Source organism: Dryobates pubescens, chromosome 1 (assembly GCF_014839835.1).
Source record: "Dryobates pubescens isolate bDryPub1 chromosome 1, bDryPub1.pri, whole genome shotgun sequence".
Classification (NCBI taxonomy): Eukaryota; Metazoa; Chordata; class Aves; order Piciformes; family Picidae; genus Dryobates; species Dryobates pubescens.
Genome location: NC_071612.1, coordinates 32,671,599 through 32,695,891, shown reverse-complemented (window position 1 = coordinate 32,695,891; position 24,293 = coordinate 32,671,599). Strand labels below are relative to the sequence as shown.

At 41.7% G+C, this 24,293-nt stretch overlaps 1 protein-coding gene across 3 annotated transcripts in view; it reads right to left on the bottom strand.

Annotated features, from left to right (window-relative positions):
• The window catches only part of FRYL (FRY like transcription coactivator), a 164,052-nt gene that overhangs the window by 44,905 nt on the left and 94,854 nt on the right, over positions 1 to 24,293 (bottom strand). For all 3 annotated transcript variants that reach the window (XM_054163573.1, XM_054163565.1, XM_054163553.1), the window contains exons 25-39: positions 22,998 to 23,089; positions 20,894 to 21,066; positions 18,504 to 18,664; positions 17,454 to 17,564; positions 16,400 to 16,554; positions 15,676 to 15,775; positions 14,400 to 14,568; positions 12,747 to 13,006; positions 11,657 to 11,797; positions 10,033 to 10,201; positions 8,156 to 8,240; positions 6,526 to 6,638; positions 3,292 to 3,442; positions 2,869 to 2,972; positions 1,703 to 1,888 (exon numbers count right to left, since the gene is read on the bottom strand). In XM_054163573.1, the coding sequence (XP_054019548.1) occupies positions 1,703 to 1,888; positions 2,869 to 2,972; positions 3,292 to 3,442; positions 6,526 to 6,638; positions 8,156 to 8,240; positions 10,033 to 10,201; positions 11,657 to 11,797; positions 12,747 to 13,006; positions 14,400 to 14,568; positions 15,676 to 15,775; positions 16,400 to 16,554; positions 17,454 to 17,564; positions 18,504 to 18,664; positions 20,894 to 21,066; positions 22,998 to 23,089 (2,170 nt within the window). The remainder of the gene's footprint in view (positions 1 to 1,702; positions 1,889 to 2,868; positions 2,973 to 3,291; positions 3,443 to 6,525; positions 6,639 to 8,155; positions 8,241 to 10,032; positions 10,202 to 11,656; positions 11,798 to 12,746; positions 13,007 to 14,399; positions 14,569 to 15,675; positions 15,776 to 16,399; positions 16,555 to 17,453; positions 17,565 to 18,503; positions 18,665 to 20,893; positions 21,067 to 22,997; positions 23,090 to 24,293) is intronic.

The following is a 24,293-nucleotide window of genomic DNA, read 5'->3' as shown; positions in this document are numbered from 1 at the left end:
CTCTGGCTGTACGAAGTTCCTCTGAAGTTAGCTCAGTCTTGCTCCTCTAAGAATTTTGTCTCTGTGCAAAGAATCATCAGGCAATCAAATACAAAAGCACTAACACCACACACTACTCTTCTGTCTAAGAGGTGCTGGGACAAAGTAAACTTGAGATTCTCTGACAGCCACCACAAATTTTCACTCTACAGAGTCACAGAGTTGGACTGGTTCAAAGAAAATGGAACACCAGCTTGTCTCACCTTGTGCTAGGCACAACAGGATGTTAGGATGGATGTTAGGAACAAGTTTTGCACCAAGAGGGTAGTGGAACACTGGAACAGGTTGCCTAGGGAGAAGGTTGGGGCCCCATCCCTGGAGATATTCATGGTGAGGCTTGACAGGGCTCTGGGCAACCTGATCTAGTGGAGGATGTCCCTGCTGACTGCCGAGGGGATTAGCCTGGATGACTTTTGGAGGTCTCTTACAACCCAGACCATCTTATAATTCTATGATTCTGTGCATACTCATCATCAACTTATTTTAGGCATCATCTGGAAATGTTTGATTCTGATCTTATTCTAGGTTCTATCAGACATTTTTATCTTAGTAACAACAAAATATTGTGTTTTACCCACAGCTGGAAGAATTAGGGATGGAGTGGGTTGTGTAAATCACCATAAAGGTGCAACAGTGAAGTTCTGTGAATAGGCTTTATACATAATTTATTCACTATGCCCATTTTTAAATCTCTGATTGCTATGAATATCAAATTAACAAAACAGATGAATATGTTTAGTTACTGACAGAACCACTTCTGATGTGAACAAAACAGAACAGATTTTATAGCATCAGGCTGCCACCTACTGAAATACTATGAAATACTGAAAAATCAACTATTTCACATTTAGAAACTAAGGCTCCTACCCTCTAAATATCCCTTTGATAAAGACATACATGGAAAATAGCATTTCCTGTATGTTACAATATTGTTAAGGTGAACATTACAAGTTAGTATCTCAAAAGAGTATTCTGATAACCTGTTGAATAATGCAATTGCAGCTGAAAAGAGTCAGGAGTTTTAAAATTGTTATAAACAAGTAAGATATATCTTACAGGGTTTCATTGCCATGGGCATCATAAAAACTTCCATATTACAGATCAAAACGAATGAGCCCTCTCTATGGTTTTCACTACCTTTTAATCATTCAACTCCTATGACTGAGCAGAAAGTGCTAACATGAATCATACTAATTTCTCTCCACAACTACCTCAAGGGAGGTTTTAGCCAGGTGGGGGTTGGTCTCTTCTCCCAGGCAAGCAGCACCAGAACAAGGAGACACAGTCTCAAGCTGTGCCAGGGGAGGTTTAGGCTGGGGGTGAGGAGAAAGTTCTTCCCAGAAAGAGTAATTTGCCATTGGGATGTGCTGCCCAGGGACGTGGTGGAGTCACTGTCCCTGGAGGTGTTCACAAAAGGATTGGATGTGGCACTTGGAGCCATGGTTTAGTTGTCATGAGGTGTTAGGTATTAGAGGTTGGACTTGATGATCTCTGAGGTCTATGATTCTGTGAATTTTGACTTAATTACAACCTCAATAAACAAATTTTAAAGCCAAGGGCTTAGGAAAAAATGACAAATAACAGACATTTAAAAAATTTCTGGAAGAAAAGATAATTTTCCATGGCATTTTACCAAGCAACACTCAACACATCTAAAGCCTACCTGTGAAAGTGTAATCTAAATGTGTAGCTTGCTTGACAGTAAGCACCCTGGACTCATTGAACTCTCTGTTTCTGAGTAGGACAGAGGCAACAGACTGGACATTACTGCCAGATCCCATCACTATCAGTAGATGCAAAAGCAGCCGTTTGCAATGCTCATAGACTTCTGGGTGACAGTGGTCAAAACCTAACAGAAAATGGAAATGGAAAAGCTTAGTAACATTCCAAAGAACATGCTGAATTAAATAATTTAACACCAGCAGTATTCAGACTGGTCTGTTATACTTTACCAAATAATTGATTTGTAATTCATTAAACAATTTCTTTTCAGTGTTTCAATATAAAACCAAAAACACATAGTTGAACTGACTGTTGCAACTTGCTCCCCCCACAGCAGTAACAACTTAATCTGTGCTCTGTATAAAAATGACTACACTGAGAAATGGAAAGGAAAAAAAAAAACAGAATTTTCCTGTCTTCTACAAAGAGAAAGAGGTGAAATTGGCTCCAACAGAAGAACAGGTCCAGAGGAGGGCACAAAAATTATTGGCGCTGGGACCCCTCTGCTACTAAGACAGGCTGAGGGAGCTGGGGGTGTTCAGCCTGGAGAAGAGAAGGCTCTGGGAAGATCTAATAGCAGCTTTCCAGTATCTGAAGGGGGCTACAAGAAGGCTGAAGAGGGACTGTTTACAAGGGCCTGCAGTAAGAGGATGAGGGGCAATGGTTTGGAATTAGAGGAGATGTAGACTGGATGTTAGGAACAAGTTCTGCACCATGCGGGTGCTGGAACACTGTAATAGGTTGCCCAGGGAGGTAGTTGAATCCCAGTCCTTGGAGATATTTGAGACAGGCCCAACAGGGCTCTGGGCAATCTGATCTAATGGAGGATGTCCCTCCTCACTGCAGAGGGGGTTGGACTAGATGACCTTTGGAAATCCCTTCCAGCCCAAACCATTCTATGATTCCATGACTCTAAACCCCTTATAACTATATTCACATTAATCAAGCTGAAAGATATTTAGCTGGATTTTAAGTTATAGTAAATATTAACAAATTAATGAGATTTCAGTGCAATGGCAAGCATTAAGTTAAATGTGGAAAAAAGCAGCCAGATAAATAGCTATAATTTCTAAGTTATTAGACATATTTCTGAAAGAATTTAGTTACCTATAAAAATTGCATGAAGCAAAAGATGCAAATATCCTCCCCATTCCACCTTTACACTGTGGTCAACTATCAAGTCAGTCAGAAGGATCACTGCTATATTGCATCTACAACACAACAACAAACATTTTTGTTAGGTTAACATAACATGAACTTCATTAAAAGCTGCAAAGAGCTTCATATGCTACTAATCAGTATTGGGAAGTCTATAAACATCCACAAAGTTGTATTGTAAAAGCAAAGATGAATGCTCATTATGTAGAAAAATTTTACACCTCCAAATCAGAATCTTTAACTGCTAGCCCTGAGTAAAATCACAGAAGACAAATGTTCTGCCTTCTGTCTTTTAGTCTCCTAGCTTTAAATTACTGTATTTGTGCAGCTCAAATCATCATGAACTGCCACTAGTGCTGTTAAAACAGTTACCTGTGAAGAGACATGCCAGGAGGAGAAGTTTCAGGCAAGTAATCCACCAGTGGTGACCAGCAACCTCCAGTAGGTGGGAAGGGTAGAGGCTCTCCTTGATTGTGCTCCATCACTTTCAACCGCCAGTTGGAATACAGAGGCATTGAGTCACCTAACACAACAGATAATGAAACCAGATGAAAAAATGTGTGTTTCTGTATTATAGAGTCTTCTAAACAAATATTTTTAAATTCTTGGAAAGCCCTGGAGCAGGCTGCCCCGAGAGGTTGTGGAGTCTCCTCCTCTGGAGACTTTGAAAACCCGCCTGGATGTGTTTCTGTGTGGCCTGCCCTGTCAGGGGCGCTTGGACTTGATGATCTCTGGAGGTCCAGAGACTTTCAACCCTCAACATTCTGTGTTTGTGTGAGATCTAGGAGAGGAGGGTACCAGCTACAACCAACCTCCAATAGAACAAGAGGACAGTCTCAAGCTGTGCCAGGGGAGGTTTAGGCTGGGTGTTAGGAAGAAGCTCTTCCCAGCAAGAGAGACTGGCCATTGGGATGTGCTGCCCAGGGAGGTGGTGGAGTCACCATCACTGGAGGTGTTTAGGAAGAGACTGGATGAGGCACTTGAAGCCATGGTTTAGTTGATTAGATGGTGTTGGGTGATGGGTTGGACTTGATGATCTCAAAGGTATTTTCCAACCTCGTCAATTCAATTCAATTCAATTCAATTCAATTCAATTCAATTCAATTCACAGCAAGCAGTTGGATACAGGGTGGTTGTTTTTATACAAAGAAACAAAACAGCAAAGAAAAGTGATTATTTCTTTTTGCATAAGCATGATTCTGCACAGTTGAGTTCATTCACCATAACAATGGATGCACATAGGGAACATGGGATGCACCTAAGGAAAACAAGGCAAAGTGATCTAATATAATGTCCTTGCATTTCAAACCTCATGTCAAAGAATTAAGACTGGGGCCCAAGATTCAACCACCAACCAACCCTGGACCATTTGGATGTGGTCCTTGGGGCTATGGTTCAGGGGTGAACCTTGTAGAGTAGGGTTAATGGTTGGACTTGATGATCCCAAGGGTCTTTTCCAACCTGAATGTTTCTGTGATTCTGTGTGATGGTACTGAAATAAATTTGAATAGCTGCACTTCATTATAAGCTATGGAAGTATTTCTCAGAAGCACCTCTTCGTAGGTGTCACTAGCAAAACTCCACCTGTTCTAAGTGTCAGATAATGCTGGGGCATATGGGGAAACATTCTGTGATTAAGGAGTGCACAAGGAGATGCTAATGGAGTCTGTGGCTTCAATACAGCATGGGACACACCAGGTTCCATACTGACAGGCAATGCAGAAATTTACAGTGAGGAAAAGGCAGTACTGTGTCATGTGCTCTACCATACCCAAACAAGTGAACTGGTAGCAAATCAAGTGTCAGTAAAAAATCCTGAGTGAAAGCTAAGAAGACAGTTTGTGGGAGCACTATTATGACCCAGATCAGACTGGAATGCATGAAATAATCCCATGCAGGGCTAAAGCACAAAGTCATTTTAATTGCCAGCAGCTTGTTAACTCAAACAAGAGTTTCAAACAAGCATACCCATTAATGTAATGCCTCATTTACTCTTTGACCACTGTTCTCCTTTTTGCCTGATTACATGACCCTATTAGCTTTCCCTAGCATTGTCAAGATGATTTAATATCTTAGGCACTAGTACAAAAGTAGCCACAGTTAACAAGCCTGTATTAAGGAACTCTCCAAAAGTATATGATATTTCACGACAAATTCCTACCTCTTTCCTTATCTCTGCACCTCAGGAAGAACACCACAGATCACAAAAACATAACCCAAAACACATTTTCAAAACAAGACTGAAGAGCTTAAAGAGCTCCTGTGTCGTTGCTACACTTTCCTTTGCTCTGGCTTCTCATAAAGTTTTGTACTTCATTTTTTAAATGCCAGGCCAAGGAGTGCTATCATTTCAAAGCACTTTACTTCTACTTTTCTAACTTTTTTACTTTTCCCACCATCTTTTCTTCATTCACCTCACCTTTCCCCTGCTGATCTCTCCCCTGTTTCTTCTGCTTAACCTTCTATCTATCTTTGGTGTTGGTACTGGCAAAGACAGCAGAATAAAACTGCTTCATTTGTGAAAGTGTTCACAATTCACCATTGGTATTCCAAAGCAGAAAAATGTGTCTAGAGCTGCATAAGCATATCTTAGGGCAGGATGCTGACATGCTTGTACAAACAAATACTCAGTTGTATTTTTTTTAGACTGTCTTCCTCAGAAAATACCATTTTGATGATACTTGAAATTACTGTTGAAGTTCAGAAAGCAAGTGAAAGTGTAAACAACAAATCATGGGACAATCAAGCATCCCAGATGTAATTTTGGCTTTGTTTTTATACATTATGATTGAATTGTCAGCTTCATCTCACTGAATTGACATTGTTGTATACATTTAGAATGGAAGCTCAGTACTGTAGCTACTCTAGCTACAAATGCCTGTAGTGATGAGGGGCAATGGCCTCAAACTAAAGAAGAGTGGATTTAGATTGGATGTTAGGAGCAAGTTCTGCACCATGAGGGTGGTGGAACACTTTAACAGGTTGCCCAGGGAGGTAGTTGAGGCCCCATTCCTGGAAATGAATTCAAGGTGAGGATCAACAGAGCTCTAGGCAGCTTGATCTAGTTGAGGATGTCCCTGCTGATTGCAGAGGGGGCTGGACTAATGACCATTGGAGGTCCCTTCCAGCACAGCCCATTCTGTAATCTGTGATTCTGTGACTCATTCCAGAGGACAAGGGAAGAAAAGAAAGCTCATTATCTTCCTTGTATATTCTGCTGTATCCAAATCCATGCCAGACTTCAATAGCAGTATTCACTGGAATAGCAATATTCCAATTGCCCATTGGAATGGGCTGTCCAGGGAGGTGGTGGGGTCGACGACCCTGGAGGTGATTAAGAAGCAATTGGATGAGGCACTTAGTGCCATGGTCTAGTTAGGGTTAAGTGATTGGTTGGGCTTGATGATCTTGGAGATCTCTTGAACTTGGTTGATTCTGTGATTCAGTACTAAGCTCAAAGAATGCAAAACAAAACGCGTATTTTCAAATCAGTTTGTGCCATCCCCACAGATAATGCCTATTTCCTCAACATTCCACAACCTTCAGCAAAAGCATGAAGCTGTGAAAGTTTTGACCCTCAGAAGTACTTTAAAATCAAAATGTTACTTTTTTCCTCTTCGTATGATCCTCCAGAGCTGCTGCTGTAGCGAGACTCCAGTCTGTGGTGCTGGCGGTTCAAGTTACTGTTCAACCCGCTGTAGATGTCTAGATGCACATAGCTGTAGAAACAAATAAAGCAGCACTAGGAACTGATACTCTGTGACAAAGATGAATAAGCCTCTCAATAAAACTGCATCTCAACAAAACTGACTTGTCATGCAAAAAGCGTTCCATTGTACAAGGACAATCAATAAGATGCCAAAGCATCTCAGCTGTGTAAGATTCACCTCCTGTAGCAATGCCAGATAAAGAGATTCAAAGAGATAATCCACTCTAAATTATATTTGTTAGATCATTTTCATTAACATTTAAGTAGATTGAAGTATTTGTTACCATTATACATAAGTAAGTTATTCTCGCTCTTAGGCAAAATAATACTTGGGGGTGTTGATTGCTGAGAAGCTCCCCATGAGCCAGCAGTGCCCTCATGTAGCCCAGAAGGCAGCTGTGTGCTGGTCTGCATCCAGAGGAGTGTAGACAGTAGGGCAGGAGAGGGGATCCTGTCCCTTGATTCTGCTCTGCTTAGATCCCATCTCCAATACTACCTCCAGTTGTGTTGTCTTTATTAAAATAAGGACACAGAGCTGATGGAGAGAGTCCAGAGGAGGGCCACAAAGATGACCCAAGGGATGCAGCACCTCTGCTGTGAGGATAGGCTGAGGGAGCTGGGGGTGTTCAGCCTGGAGAAGACTCCAAGGTGACCTTAGAGCTGCCTTCCAATAGCTGAAGGGATCCTACATGAAGGCTGCAGGGAGACTTTTCATCAGGGTGCCTAGGGACAGGACAAGGAGGAAAGGTTTGAAGCTGAGGGAGAGCAGGGTTAGACTGGAGCTGAGGAAGAAGTTCTTTGGGGTGAGGGTTGTGAGACTCTGGAACAGGTTGCCCAGGGATGTTGTGGCTGCCTCCTCCCAGGGGGTGCTCAAGCCAGGCTGGATGAGGCCTTGAGCAGCTGAGTCCAGTTTCATAGAATTACAGAATCAGGTGTCCCTGCAAATGGCAGGGAGGTTGGAGTAGATGATCTCTAAGGTCCCTTCCAACCTAAACCATTCTGTGAGTCTGCTTGATCTGGCACAGACATTTGCACACACAGTCTAAGATTCTACTTTGTTAATGTGATGCACTACAAAGAAACCACAGCAGTGAGAGTGCTAAAAGTACAATTTCCAGGCAGTTTCTAGATAAATTTATACAACTATTTTCTCCTGGCAAGTCCAAGATATACTTAGTAAAATCTCATTAAATAGCAGCTACCTTGGGGAGGTGACAGACAGCCCTACAGCATATGCCAAAACTTGCAGGGACCTTCAAAACTGCCTTCGTTACTTTGCAAGTTTCTTCAGCTCCAGCAATACCAACCCTGACCTGGATTGGTCCCTTCATGTATTCAGTTCCTTCTACAACTTTTCAAGTTCAAATTACAATTGAAGTTGCTGCTGTTAATCCCAAATATTACTCCAGATATGTTCCTTCAATCTTACAGTCAGGCATTTCCTGAAATGTAGGCAATACCTGCAGCCATCGAGATGCAAACATTCCTCTAATTCAACTAAGAACTGCTCCTTGAGCAGATACTTACTTCTCTTCAATATTGTCTTTCATATGTTTACTGTCAGGGTTGCCATCTGTGGGAGCTACCATTGTATTGCTACTAGAAGTGGTACCTGTGAATTGTAGACAAAGAAAATTGGTCAATAAAAAAGAAAAGAAGCCTTAAGCACTACTCAATGACCCTTATTTACTTGTCCATGCCAAGAGCCCTAATCAGGTTCACATTAGTGCAACTGGCAGAAATACAAACTGTTGTCTAGACTAAAAGATTCTGAGCTGCTAGCATCATCTCAGTTACTGGGAAAAAAACCAAAAGAATCCATCTGAGGAATCTCTTGAGTCTTCAACGCAAGTTAAATAGAAAGGTTTGCTTCTAAAGTAGGGTCAAGAGACCTATTTCTTTCTTTCTTGCATGCCACACCTCAAAGTAATCTGTAAAATGTGTCTGGACTTTGGTATGCAGTTAATTCAAACCACAAACAGACTAGGGATTAAAACCCAGCAGCCTGCAGCGAACTTGGTACTAACTTCTTTTTAAGACCAACTTGAAAGCAGCACACTGAAGAGATGGCCATGATTGGAAATCCCCACAGATTTTGCTACTCTCAATTACACTGAAGTACAAGGGCTCCCTGGCTTTTTCCATATTCTTGTTGTAGGTTAAGGAACTGTCCTGCCACAGAAATAATTGCCCCAGAGAGCATATGGGGCTGAATGGTCAGTTCCAGTGGGAGGCATGGGACATTGTAAATTGTTATTCCATCCCACATAAGCAGCCTGCACAGGCAGTTCTTCCTTTTCCTGTGCCTCCTTTCTCTGGTTTGTGGGGGAGTGTGGCTTTGTCAGCCTTGTGGTGCAGCTGGGGCTTAGTGTGCCCAGCTTGTGGGGGGAGCAGTGAGGCTTAGTGGGCTCAGTGGTGTGCCCACCTCGTGACGTGTCCTGGAACTACTGGGGTTTAATATGGGGGGGAGGTTTTTGGCTGGTTGAGGCCTAGTGAGTTCTAGTTTTGGGGGTCCAGCTGGAGAGCTGGGTCAAGGCTGATTCTGAGTATTTGTATATATTCTTTTGTGCTTTGATAGCTTTGGTACTTTTGTTTGTTTTTGCAAATAGCATTTATGTATTTAACCTCCAATTCTGTGCAGTGTTTTTCTTTACTCCTTTGGGGTAAATGCCTTCTGCCCTTTGCCCTGAGCAGCTCCTGGCTCAAACTAGGACAACCCTTTAAACGCTTTCAGGAACAAGTGACAGTGAATCCACCTTGTCATCCACATAGTCCCAGGTGGCCTCATATGCTGAGAGTTTTGCAGCACAAAAGCCAGGTCCTCGTTTAGGTACCCTCCCATTCAGGTCTTTGCTTCACTTGGAAAGATGCTTCACCAAGACCAGACAGCTTTCCTCCACATTTCTCAGTGTGTTCTGGGACTGAAGCATGTGGCATGCACTTTGTGTAATTTCAATGTTGTTTTTTTCCCTTTTGATGACTGATTTATTGTTAATTGTTAATTACTTCTAACTAAATTCTCCTCAGTAAAGTGTACTTTAATTCCTATGGGTGCAGCTTGTGCTTACGTGGACTTAAAATGGTATCAGTTTTATTACAGCAATTTTCCCAGGTGTCTGACATGACACAGAAGTGATACAGTGAGGGTAAGCAGCTCAAGACCTGACCACGAAGTCTAAGACATATTAATCCAAATGTGTTCCTTGTGAGGCCTGTCAGAAGTTCTTTAGTAAGAACCCTACTTACACCAAAACCTAGAGATCTGGCAAACTTTGCATTCATTTTTAGCAAGAGAACACTGTACTCCTCTTGAACATTTTGAGATGAACTCCAATCTTCTAACTGATCGATAACAGCAAGTTTATCACTGCTAATAACAAGAATTGAAGTGAATAAATTCTTACCTGAAGTGACAGAAGGGATTTTGTAACTGGAAGTAATGCGGTAGTATGGTGGATTATCCATATGGGTGACTCCTGAACTGACAGGATCGGTAAGCTGAAGTTCACTCACCAGCTCTTCCAGTAGTTGCATTGTTTTATCTCTACCCAGGTAAACAATAACTTTCTTTACCTGCATTAAAAAAAATAAAAATCTATATAAAGTACTAAGTAGATAAATAAAAATTCTTATTGCAATGACTCAGGTTACAAAATAAGAGGAAGAGAGATTTGAACACTGCAACCTAGTAGAATCAATACTGCACTGCAAGTGAGGATACCTGAAACTCACTCTGGTTCTAAAAGCAATCACAACTGCTTTCACAGCTGTCAAAAGCAGCAAGCAATGCATCACAAGAGTAAGAAGGTCTTCTGAGTTCAATGGCAGTCTTTAAGTTGCAGAAGAGTTCCTTACAAAGGTTTTATCAATGTCTGGGATCACCACTGGAATGAATATATTCTGGTATAATTTCACAGCTGTGTTCTGTGCTATCTTTTCCAACAGGTATCATTTTTCCTCATGCTTCCCCCTTCAGTGCTCTCACATATAAATAGAATAGAATAGAATAGAATAGAATAGAATAGAATAGAATAGAATAGAATAGAATAGAATAGAATAGAATAGAATAGAATAGAATTAACGAGGTTGGAAAAGGCCTTTTGAGATCATCAAGTCCAGCCTATCACCCGACACCATCTAGTCAACTAAACCATGGCACCAAGCACCCCATCCAGTCTCTTCCTAAATACCTCCAGTGATGGTGACTCTACCACCTCCCTGGGCAGCTTTTGAGGGAGCTTGGAGTGGGGCTTTTTGTTTAAAAACTTGTTCATGTGAGAATAGTCACAGTCTCCTTACATGGAGTGACAGGTACTTTATTTTACTGTAATATCTTATTTTACTATATTATTTTACCATATTATTTTACTGTATTATCTTACTTTACTATATTGTTTTACTATCGTGTCTTCTTTTCAGGACTACACCAAGGTGTAGCATAGAAAATTAGTTATAGCAAGGAAAATTAATTCCTCAAAAGTTTTATATACTGATAAGAATAAACACTCAACTGTAGCAGTGTTTTATTAAGCCTGTAGTAAATAAGAACTCTCTACTACACCTACTTCAGCACAAGAATCCTGGTTATTGCTAGGCAGCAGCAGATGGCTCTAGACATCAATAAACTCACATTTTTCCTTCTGACATTTTCTTGAGTCAGTACTGCTCAAGGATTTATTTCCATCCTTCTGAGTGAATTCAAAGATGAACAGTGATCGAGTCTTAAGGAAGTATCAGCTATCTTTAAGGCGTAATATCCTTGCTGGTTCATTTATTTTTTCAAGCCCATTCCACAACTTCCAGGTTTAACCAAAACTGATACTGAAATTTCGACATCAATGTCCAAATTAGCTCAAACAAAGGAACTGAGTATGATTTGTTCATAGTATTTACTGGTCATAAAATATCAAGCTGGAGATTTTGATACTGGAAACCCTACCTCACATCTGTTGTTTGGCCATCTTTGCTGCTAGACACACACTTTTTAAAACCTCAGCGACACTAAGGAAAGACATTTCACATACTCACATAAGGCAAGAGGCTGGGCTCACTGTTCACTCCACAGATACTGATCAAGAAGTGCAAGATTATTTTCAGATTTTTTGGCCAGCTGTCTGCCAAAGTAGTCCAGACATTTTCTATCTCTGACCAAGCCACTTCATCACCATACTAGAAAACAAAAGAAACACCTCTCCTGAAAACTCCAGTAGAAAACACTGTATTTGGAAGTGATCTGTACTGAGCAAGTGGGACAGGTTCTAGGAGGAGGAGACATAAACCCTGGAAGAAGCTGTTGCCTTGCCAACATGGAAAAATAGCATGGCAGGGGTTGGAAGGGACCTCTAGAGATCATCTAGTCCAACTTGCCTCATTCTGGAACAAACCATTGTTATTTATAGCTATAAATGCACAAAAATATATCTAGAGATATTTGTACATGTTAGATTTGTTTACATATAATATACACTTTTGTATGTGATATAAATATACAAAACCACTTTATATTTGAATTAAATTCTATTTTAAACATATAAATTAAAATCATGTGAAGATAAATATAAATATGAAGATAAATTTAAAAGCTATCTAAATTTAGCAGAGAACCAGCTGCTGACAATCCTGAATAGAATGCCATGGACCACAGATGTTTTAGTTTGTAGCTTAAAACATGATCTCTCACCAGTAGGATATCAAGAATTGGCAAGAGCACTGCATGTGACCAGTCCTTTTCCTGTGCTGGAAGTAACTATCAGCGGACTGAGGAGGGTCTATCAGCCTTAGGCAACAAGACTGGTTCCAAAACTCCACTTTGAGATGACAGCTATAAAGGTGACTTGGCATTATCTATCCACCTAGCCATCTATATTTCCAACACAACAGCTATATCCTGTTACTATACATAACAATCACTGCAGCATTTATATTACATATAATATATTTCTGGTAACACCCTCAAACTTTATTGTATAGTCTGGGTAGGCACAAGCAACTCAGTGAAGATGAACAACACTCTCAAAGACTCTTGAAGACCAAACAGTACATCTGAACTGTCTTTTCTCACACTCCAAATGCAACAATTGACTAGCACAAAACAGAGCACTTCTGTTAGCAGCTTTACCTTTGCAGTCATATACATCAGATTGTTGAGAACCATAGCTGTAGCCTGTGGTGATCCCCAGCCTTCTCCTCGTAGCCACCGCCTACTGTTCACCATTATTTCTCTGTCTTTCAAAGACTCTTCTTCATCTTCATCTGGCCGCCGAATGGTTGGCAAAGGTTTCAAGTCTACCAACTCAATGTTGTTCATCCATGGCAGCAGATAATGTAGCATCACCTGTCTCCCAGCTGGGTGAGCCGTTTGGATTCTCTGACTGACTTCTGTTAGCCCAAAATGAAGTAGATGCACAAATTGCAAATCAATAACCAGAGCTGTTTAGCTGATAACAACATCACCAAGCACGAGCCCGGTAAATGCACTGATCATTAAGAAATGCTGATGCAGACATTTTTTTTTTCTTTAGCTGACTACAGTCATTTCACAATGATAAAGCCTGCAGGCTTCAGCAGAGCTCATTGAAGACACTGCTGACAATTAGTATATTGAAGAAACCATGCTAGTACAGAATACAGAATGGAATTAACCAGGTTGGAAAAGACCTTTGAAATCACCAAGTCCAACCTATCATCCAACACCATGTAATCAACTAAACCATGGCACCAAGTGCCTCATCCAGTCTCTTCTTAAACACTTCCAGGGATGGTGATTTGACTACCTCCCTGGGCAGCACATTCCAATGGCCAATCTCTCTTTCTGGGAAGAATTTCTTCCTAACATCCAGCCTAAACCTCCCCTGGCACAGCTTGAGACCATGTCTTCTTGTTCTGATGCTGGTTGCCTGGCTACAACCTCCCTTCAGGTAGAGGGCAATAAGGTGTCCCCTGAGCCTCCTCTTCTCCAGGCTAAGCAACCTCAGCTCCCTCAGCCTCTCCTCACAGGGCTGTGCTCCAGACCCCTCCCCAGCTTTGTTGGCCTTCTCTGGACACCTTCCAGCAACTCAACATCTTTCCTAAACTGTGGGGCCCAGAACTGGACACAGGACTCAAGATGTGGCCTAACCAGTGCTGAGTACAGGGCAGAATGACCTCCCTGCTCCTGCTGGCCACACTGTTCCTGATGCAGGCCAGGATGCCATTGGCCTTCTTGGCCACCTGGACACACTGCTGGCTCATGTTCCACCTACTGTCAACCAGCACCCCCAGGTCCTCAGTACCCCCATACACATATATCCCTCTAAGTGGAGCAGGGAACTGAAAACCTAGAGCACATAAAAATGTACCAACATTTCTTTCCCTCATATTAGTCCTAGTAGGTTGTGGTTTTCTTCAGTGATGTTCTTAATCTGCAATTGTTGATAATTGCCAGGATATCATATTTTTAAGCCCCCTACAGTAAGTAAGCAACCACTAGAAAGAGCAATAGAAAAATAATTTTTAAAAACCATTGCAAATAATTTCTCTGATGTGATTTTTGGCTGTCAGGAATGCAGTAAAAGCATCTTTGGCTCAGGTTGTTTCCCCTTGAATATATTTCAAACACAAGTAAGAGATAAAGCTGTCATTGAGGGATTCCATTTTCCTCATTCATTATAATGACCTTATCTTCTTGTCCTGATTTTAGTGACTCACACAGAAATCAATCATGGAGAAACAGGAAGCACACATTTGGTACAACGATTTTGTCCCAAAAAAGCATTTTGTTTTAAAACCATACCTGAGAAGATAGCAAGTGTTAATTCAGGATAAGTCCTTGCTAATTCTTCTGACAGCTGATAGTAGGACACAGAGTAGAGGTGGGGTAAAGGAGAAGGCTGACCCAAAACCCCATCTGTCCGCTGAACTTCCAGTTTGTGAGCATAACGGAACATCTTTGGCTCCAAGATCTGCAAGAGCAACGTTCAGAAGCTAAACTGGAGATCCTTCTACACAATCACCTTTACAATCAGTATGATCTACTCTCATGTAATGTTTCCTATCTCTACAGACTTGCACTCATCTACAGCATTCACCAACACTGTGGCCATTCCGTAGCCGACTACCTCTCGGTGAGTGCCCTGCAATAAATTTCATCAATCTGCTTTCGCAAAACACCACATTCAATATAAATTTCCTCTGTGACAGAACATGAAGTACTGCTGAACACTTCTATTTCCAAACAACAGCACTTTCTGCTCATCTATGAGACATGGGCAGAGGCAACATCATCTCTGATGTGACCAAAATGCCAAAGGAAGCTGAAGTAATTTAATACTTTAAAAGTCACTTATGGCTGATCTTAAGCAGTGCTGTCCACTTGAGAAGAAGGATGGGGGTGAAAGGGAGGGTGGTGTGAAAGCTGGCATATCACCAGGGGTAGAACTTCAGTGAGGATTTCACTGTTGAATTTAGCTGAGAAGAAAAAAACCTTCAGGATTCCTGGTTTGAGCCACAGGCAGTACCAATTTGTTTATTTTTGAATACTAATGCTGCCTAGAAGATTGAGCTTACCCCTAAATGACCTTGGAAAGGAATATACCAAAGTAAATTAAATAGCTAACAAGATTTTTACTATCATCTCTCCATGCAGGTAGGTTAACAAAAAAAAAGAAAAAGAAAAAGACTGGTATTAATGTAAAAATCAGAAAACTGACTGCTGCCCCAGGGGACAGAGTAAAGGGACAAGACCTCCCTCTGAGGTGCTTTTGGACAAATGGAGTTATACAGCATTCTGTTTCAGATCCACACCAGAAGGATCTTGATTTAGGTTCTGTCTCTTGAAAAAGTAGATATTATCAAAATGTAAGTCTTGAGTGCTTAGCTGATGAAAACAGACACACTGCCACTGAAGCTTATTTGTGCCAGGCAAGGATCTGGCTTAACCATGCACCCTACTCTCTATGCATTGGAATTAATTTCTAAAAGGACAATCAGAATTTTTTACTATTATTTTTTAATGCAAATGACAAATTTCCTTTTAAAAGAAAAAAGATCCCCAATATTAGCTTACAAACCTGTAATAGTTGCATAGCAACTTCATAGATAGCCCTGGCAGAATCAGCTGCTTTAAATAGTATCAGATTCAGGAGGGTCACTGTATCACATTGGTAATCCCTGTGGGAACAGAAGCATTATATAAGTACAATTACATTTGACTTTTGAAAAATGGAATTCACTGAAGTTTTAATTTCCAGGGATGTGGTACGGGATAACAAAACATTTAGAAAAGTTTCTTTGGTAACACAGCCATACAAACAGGAGACAGAGTGAGAGAGTTGGGGCTGTTCAGTATGGAGAAGAGAAGGCTCTGAAGAGACCTTATTGTGTGTGGCCTTCCAGTATCTGAAGGGGGCTACAAGAAAGCTGGGGAGGGACTTCTTAGGATGTCAGATAGTGATAAGACTGAGGGGAAGGAGCAAAACTGTAAATAAATAAACTCAGATTAGATATTAGGAAAAAGTTCTTCATCTTGAAGGTAGTGAGACACTGGAACAGGTTGCCCAGGGAGGTGGTAGAAGCCTCATCCCTGGAGGTTTTTAAGGCCAGGCTGGTGTGGCTCTGGGCAACCTGATCTAGTGCGAGGTGTCCCTGCCCACGGCAGGGGGGTTGGAACTGGATGATCATTGAGGTCTCTTCCAACCCTGACAATTCTATGATTCTCTTTGGGAGAAGGAAAATCCTCACATGAAAGAACACTTGGAAGAGGAAGATTTCAAGTGTTGAAGAATGCTGTTGTACCTGTTTTGGAACACACTGGCTATGGCTTTAAAACAACCAGCTGCTACCCGCTTGGAACCTGTGTAACACCGGTCTACGGCCCAGTACATGAGGTTACTCTGGTCAGGGTTGAGTTCCAAGAGCAGCATGACTGCCTCACAGCCTAGCTGGTGAACCTGTATCCCAGAAAAGCACAAATATATATTTATAAACACAGGGAAAAAAAGACTGATTTATAAAAATGGCATAAAACAGGGAAATAGATATTAAAAAGGACAAAAACAAACAACTGCAATACACAAGATTTGTTCCAGCTAACATCAATGACAGCACAGCTTAAAATATCAGCTGATTTCATCAAAGTGTTGAATGTTCAGCTTACAGAATCATAAATTATTGAAGTAAATAACTAGATAGCTCTACTGAGGTTTTTTCCCCAAGTTTCAAGATTACTTTGAGCTATTTACTATTTTCAGATGTTTTACTACAAGCTGTACACTGGCCTGAAGGCATCAGATACATAAATGCACTTATGCAACACATGCAGGAAATCCTGTGGGGTAGATCTGTGTGGAGGCTCTCATGTTCTCTTGAATGAGAGTAGCCCACTGGGGCTCTATCTTTGTGTAGTCCAAGCATAGGGCATTGGAGGCCCTATCTTTTAAATCTAATGCTTGCCACAGATGTAAAGCTTGGTCTTTGTAACTCTGCAGGACCCTCAATGGGGTCTACAGTCTCAGAGGAGATCATGTTCAAACTCTCCTCCTCTTTAAGTATTTTAAATTTAATAAGCAGATGTTTATTTCTACAACTTAACCTAGCTCATTAGTTTATAAATGAAATGCAGTCCCTTCCCTTTCTACTTCTCTTTCTCCTGTTCTTAAAACTGTGACTAGGGACTGCCTTCCCCACCAGGCTGAATGTAGACATCTAGGACAGTATGAAAACATGCATGGAATACCTTTGAGCTTATGCCACTCTAAAGCACTTAGGCCAATCTGACCACAAAACTCTTTAAAGCATATGGTGAAGGCACCAAGAGCTGCAAACCAATGTTTGACATTGCCTGTCTCACCTTTTTGTCTTGTGAATCCAAAATATTATCCAGCCACTTGTATAAATAACCATCAGATGAGAGCCCGACGTTATCTGCAACAGGGCCACAACACAGTACAGCAGACATAGCCTTCAGAAAGTAATTGAAAAACACTACATTTTAATAACTCATATACAGGAAGTGTCAAAATATCAGAACACTAACTTCTACTCAATGAAGGGAGGAAGATTAAGGCTAATAAAACACTCTGACACCTTGTTCATTATCACTACTGAAATGCTGACAGACATAAGAGTTTATGTGTCAGTTTGATTGCTAATGTACTTTTACATGAAAACCTTTCTCCTTAAAGAAGCTGTGGACTAAAGTCATAGGAAGAGAACATTTAGTAGTGATAGGACAAGGGGAAATGGACTGAAGCTTGAGGAGGGTAGATTTAGACTAGACATTAGAAAGAAATTCTTTATAGTAAGGGTAGTGAAACACTGGAACAGGTTGCCCAGGCAGGTCATGAGTGTGCCCTGCCTGGAGGTGTTCAAGGCCAGGTTGGATGAGGCCTTGAGCAACCTGAGGTAGTGGAAGGTGTCCCTGCCAGTGCCAGTGGGGGTGGAACTGGATGATCTTCCAACCCAAACCACTCCATGAATCTATGAATTTGCATCAATTCATAGAGGGTGTGGTGAGACACTGGAACAGGTTACCCAGGGAAGCTGCTCCCTGGGTAACCTGTTCAAGGCTAGGCTGGGCAGGGCCTTGAGCAACCTGGTGTAGCGGAAGGTGCCCCTGTCTATGGCAGAGGGGCTGGAATTCGATGATCTTTAAGGTCCTTTCCAACACAAACCGTTCTATGATTTTAAGCAATTCCTATAGCAAGTGCTGTAGTTTACAGTATAGAAAAAGCTAAAGTGTCATAAATACACGATGTAGGCAGAAGAGAAAAAGAAGTAAGTCAAGAAACAAGGCAACAAGGATATGAATACCACATCCCCAAAGACCAGGTGCTAAATTTTGTATCAGAGAAGTCAACAGAAAGAGTCTATTTCCACAATTCAGAAAGTGCTGAAATACCTTTAATGCACAGTATTGGTGTCTGTTTATCCTCATGTTCCTATCACTGTATCTGTCCAGAGGAGTAAACATGATACTGAAAGGACCTGCCCAGTGACTGAACAACATAAACAGACTGTGGCGGAGACTCTGCTGGGGAAAGACACTTCTTCTCTGGTGGACTGGGAAGAAACAAACAAATCACGCAGTTAGACACAATCACAGCATCACACCACATCAGAGGCTGGCAGTTTTAGGCTATGCCTTTACAAATTTTTCACAGCTTTTGAGCAGAAAAGCAGTAAAATGTAAATAAATCACTCTTGGGTGTGAAAAGGAAAATAAAGGTAATTCTACACAATCCCATTGGAAGAGACAAGGGACTAAAACTAGTCATACAATCTTTTCCCTCTCTTCTCCCTTCTTTGCTCTGGGAGAGATACTAACTTGCTTCTGCTTGACCTTGGCTGTATTGTTTTGGTATTAACTTCTTTGCCTCTGTCTCTTCTCCCTTTTGTACAGCGGGGTAAGGGGGAGGCAGGGAAGGAGAAGCCAGTAGCTTCCCCCTGGTCCTTGACCAGGGGGGTCCTTGTGCTCTTTATTAATTGTAAATACCTGTAAATATTGTAAATCCTGTGAATTTTGTATATATTCATTGCATTCCATTGTAGATTGCAGTTTTGCCCTGTAAATACAGCTTTCATTTGCTTCCAACTGAGCTGGTCTGGCAAATTTAAGGTGTGGGGGAGGAAATTTCAACCCACCACAGACCACCAGAGATCATTGGGTCCAACCCCTCCAGTAGAGCAGGCATCATCTTGGCATTCTTTATTTTAAAGTACAAAAGACTGAAACAGACCCAAGCCATTAATAAAAAAGATTTAAAACAAGATCACTTTAAAGACACATTTCCACATGATAATAGCTGGATGTAGGTTTTCTACTGGCCTGTAGGAGAGGCTGAGGGACCTGGGGCTTTTCAGTCTGGAAAAGAGAAGATTTAGAGGGGATTTCATAAATATTTATAAATATCTGAGGCCTGGGGGTCAGGAGGGAGGGGACAGGCTCTGCTCACTTGCTCCCTAGGATAGGACAAGGAGCAATGGATGTAAGCTGCAGGACAGTAGATTCCACCTCAACACAAGGGGGAACTTCTTTACTGTAAGGGTCACAGAGCACTGGAACAGGCTGCCCAGAGAGGCTGTGGAGTCTCCTCTGGAGACTTTCAGGGCCTGTCTGGATGTGTTCCTGTGTGACCTGAGCTAGTTTGTATGGTCCTGCTCTGGCAGGGGGGTTGGACTTGATGATCTCTTTGGGTCCCTTCCAACCCCTGACATCCTGTGAGCCTGTTCAATGCCACTAGCGTACAACACATTTCTTAGCCACCTGAATGCCCTTGTGACAGGTATCTTGGCCTCCCCACACCTGAAACATCTGCACACACATTGAAATGCTCTTAATTAATCTGTCAGATAAGGAGGTTTGGGCTGGTCCTAGGACAGCAATGCACCTCATCAAGCTGTCCTTTAACTTTTTCCATGTAATATTAGCATGGGTTTGGAAAAGAACTGTCTGTGCATGAGTTAATGTCTCCATGTTCCTATGCCTGGGATGTATTATCTTCTTGGCATGTTTTGTTGTCTCTTACAGAAGAGGATGGCAGAGACCACAGGAAAAATAAAGCAATCAAGAATTTCAGTGTGTCTCATTTATGTGAAGCTTTTCATACAGTTTCAAACAACAGTGAGTAGCCTCTAGCTCCTGGGTTGCTATGGATTAGAGGTGTTTCAGTACCACCTCCCTAACCCTGCTGCTAACTAACACCTAGCTAGTGAGGGAAAAAGAATGGAAGAGATGTTTCAAGGTGATTGCTAGGACAGGCTGTAGTGAGGTAGGGGGTCGGTCTCTTTTCCCTGGTATCAATGGCTTTGAATTGTGCCAGGGGAAGTTTAGACTGGGTGTGAGGAAAACTTTCTTTACTAAAAGGATTGTCAGGCATTGGAAGAGGCTGCCCAGGGAGGTGGTGGATTTACCATCCCTGGAGGTGTTCAAGAAACATGTAGGCATGGCACTGTGGGACCTGGTTTAACAACCATGGTGGGTTTAGGTTGGATTTGATAGTCTTAGAGGTCCTTTCCAACCCCAATGATTCTGCACTTAATCTAGAGAATTTAAAGGCACTGCCACTCAGCAAGACTGCTGCTAATAAGACAATTACTTCTACACTTCCAAAGGGCATAAAAAGTCCCTCTTACAAAGCCTCATGCTGCTAAAGCTAGATTCAAAACTGATGGCATAGAATGAGAAAAAGTGGAATTCTGTTTGGTTTGTGTGTGTTTGTTTGGTGGGGTTTTTTTTTAATGTACTGCACATTAAATAGTCACCATAGTTCTTAAAGCATTTTTACATACCTGGGACATTTTGAATGATATTTGCCACTAAGGCACTAAAATGGCATCTGATATCTTTCAGTGTATCAGAATCTTTTTCATTTTCAGCTTCCAGGAGTTGTCTGGTGAGATCGACATACTCAAGTAAAGTGTTGTTGAGGGAATGTGTTTCGTTATCAAGGCCACCACTTGCACTTAAAAAGAAAGTAAAATAAATTAGTAATATGATAAATACATACAATGGGTTTGGAAAACAAGCCCTTTTTGTTTTTTGTAACATAGATTATTCTTTAAAGCCTATAACCACATCGTGGCAAATATGTCATTAGAAGCCATTTCTTCACCCAGCTTCTGTTCCAGGGGGAAATAAAAAGCTCTAAGGAAAGCAAATTAATCATCAAGCCTCACTATCACAATTCACTCATCCTTCCATAGAATTATTTCTTATAGTGAGGATAAGTGTTAAAAATTATAATAAACCCACCCCCCAAACAACCTTCTCCCTCCACCCCTCCAAAATCCATGGAATTTGTAAACCAGAAGAAAGAATTACTACAACTTGACCATAGCTATCTATATTATACCCTGATTTTTGGGAGTCACCCAAGGTGTTCAGTACTTCATGACATCCTGATTGATTAATAGCAGATGACAGCAATTTATTCCCTTTATATATTCATTTCATTACAGATTTCCCTCATGAGGAGCCAGCCAGTGCCAGCCTCCCTCCCCCCATTTTGGGTTGTTCATGCTGGAACCTACTGACTACAACTGGGGGAGGTGAGGTTGATGCCAGGGTGCCTTCCCAAGCCTGTTCCTGAGATGGTAACTCTAGAAACTACTTATTAATTCCCATCTTAATTGCTTTAGCATCCGACTAGACATCTGTAGTAAACTAAATAAGGAGATTAAAGACTGCATGTGATTCAAACCTGCTCTTCTTTGTTAGAAGGGTGATTCTGGAACAGGTTGCCCAGGGAGGTGGTAGAAGCCACATCCCTGCAGCTTTTTAAGGCCAGGCTGGATGTGGCTGTGAGCAACCTGATCTTGTGTGAGGTGTCCCTGCCCATGGCAGGGGGTTGGAACTAAATGATCCTTGAGGTCCCTTCCAACCCTAACAATTCTATGATTCTATGATTCCTGTCCTCCTGGCTCCCTTTCCACATCTGTACAGAAGACAACTGGAAAAGCATGCCTTGCACCCCAAAGGCAAGATGAGGAGGTTTATGGTAGTCCTTAATTGCTTGCTATCATTCACCACAGAGTCAAACTGGCCTCTGAGAAAAAAAGCTGACAGAATTCCAGGGTGCAGACTGCAGTCAGGAGGTATTTTACACAGGCTCATTAAACACCAGTGATGATTTTGATGGCTGCACTCTGAAAATCAGCAGCTCAATGGAAGAAAGGCATTTTAGCAATGCTTCTGAGGCAACATTCTGCAATATACTGCAGCAGCTTGATTCAAGATTGACAATTTCACACTGACTTTATTGCCATGGTGGAGAAATACATGTTTAAGTATCATTGGCTTACAGAATGGGGGAAGCTAGCTCAACCACCTCCTAGCCTGCTTGCTCTTACACAATTCCACCTGCATAGATCTAAGAGACTTGTAAAACCTTTGCCAGAATTTTAAGTCTCTTTTCCAAATGTCCCTACACAAGTAGGGTAAACTGAGAAAAAAACCCCAACCCAGTTAACAGTCTACCTCCCTCAGGAAGAAAAAGCTGCACTGAGCAGCAGCCTTCTTTGCATAGGACCAGCATCAGGAGGCCAGGTGAGGAAGAACTCCAGATTGATAGTAAAATAGCTGCAGCTTGCGTTTTCTGATCTGCATAACTGGTGTGATCTTTGAGCACACATAAACAAGAAGGACCATGACAGCTGTTCAAAGCAATGTCCCAGGGAAAAGCAGCATTTTAAACAGAAAACAGCCCCCAGTAACAAGGAGCATGGGGGAGGGAAGGATTAGAAAGCCAGCAGAAGTCCCAGTTTTATGAAATCATGTCTGTGGTGTACTACAATTCACTAAAGAATTCTGCAGGCTTCTTCTACAGGGTCATAAGTATACTAATGACCGAATTCAGAAGCACAAACCCCACGCTCTCATCAGTGCTGCCCCTACCTGTGACTAATGACACCAGCATCTGCCAACAGTTCAAATATTCGTACTAGCTGTACTCGTAAAATATCTCGACGCCTGCGCCGCTTCATGTTCTAGGCAACAGAGAAAATACAAAGTGAAAGGAAGCAGAGGAAAAACTCTAAGTATATAAAGTCACTGTGGTATGTGACAGCATTATTATATCTGTACTGACATCACTTACTAGGAGTGACAACCTTTTAAGATGAGTTATCAAAATTGCTAAGCAATGAGACTTTGTTCACGTTGCTAAAGCTGTGCAGGGTCAGTGCCCAGAAGATGGAGCCAGGCTCTGCTGGGTGATGCCCAATGACAGCACAAGGGGCAGTGGTGGAAGCTGAGGCATAGGAAGTTCCATGGAAACAGGAGGGAAATGTTTTTCCACTGTGAGGGTGACAGAGCCCTGGAACAGGCTGCCCAGGGGAGTTGTGGAATCTCCCTCTCTGGGGATATTAAAAAACTGCCTGGATGAGTTCCTGTGTGACCTGCCCTGGGTGATCCTGCTCTGGCAGGGGGATGATCTTTGGAGGTCTCTTCTAACCCCTAACATTCTGTGGAACAGATTGCTCAGGCAGGTGATAGATGCCCCATTCCTGGAAACATTCAAGGTCAGTTTGGACAAGGCTCTGAGCAAGTTCTGATTTAGCTGAAGGCTCTGATCCAGTTGAAGATGTCCCTGCTCATTGCAGGGGATAGGACTGGATGACATTTATAAATCCCTTAGAACCCGAGCTATTCCCTGATGTGCAGTCAAGACTGACAAAACATTCTATAGCCCAGCACCATCTTGAAACAGCAATGTTCCTTCCCATCATCTGTATTTAATTACAAATGTATTGCTAATAAGAATAGCAGTTACCATAAAAACCACTGAGTAATCATCTCTGAGTTTGTGTCTGCAGAGATTGCTGTTTCTATGAATACCCACTGAGAGTTCTAAATCTTGCTGTAAAAGATGTTCTCCATCAGAAAATGTTTAGTCAGAGCAGTTGGTCAAGTGAGCTGACAGCATTAAAAAACCAACTAAAATCCAGTAAAGTTGGTAGACAGCAGAACTCAATTCTGTGTCTTAGGTTCTCATTAATTGTGGGCAGTTTACTGATGATCTAACCAAGTAACAACTGTGTAAAACTATGCTTAGGTAAAAGGTGACAGCAATCTTTTTATCTTTTGAAACAAAACCTCTTTGGTACAGGAATAATCCAGGGCTCAAAAGAAACATGTAGGCCTTCTGGTGTAAACATGTCACAATCATTCCAAAAAGGAACATCTCGTCTT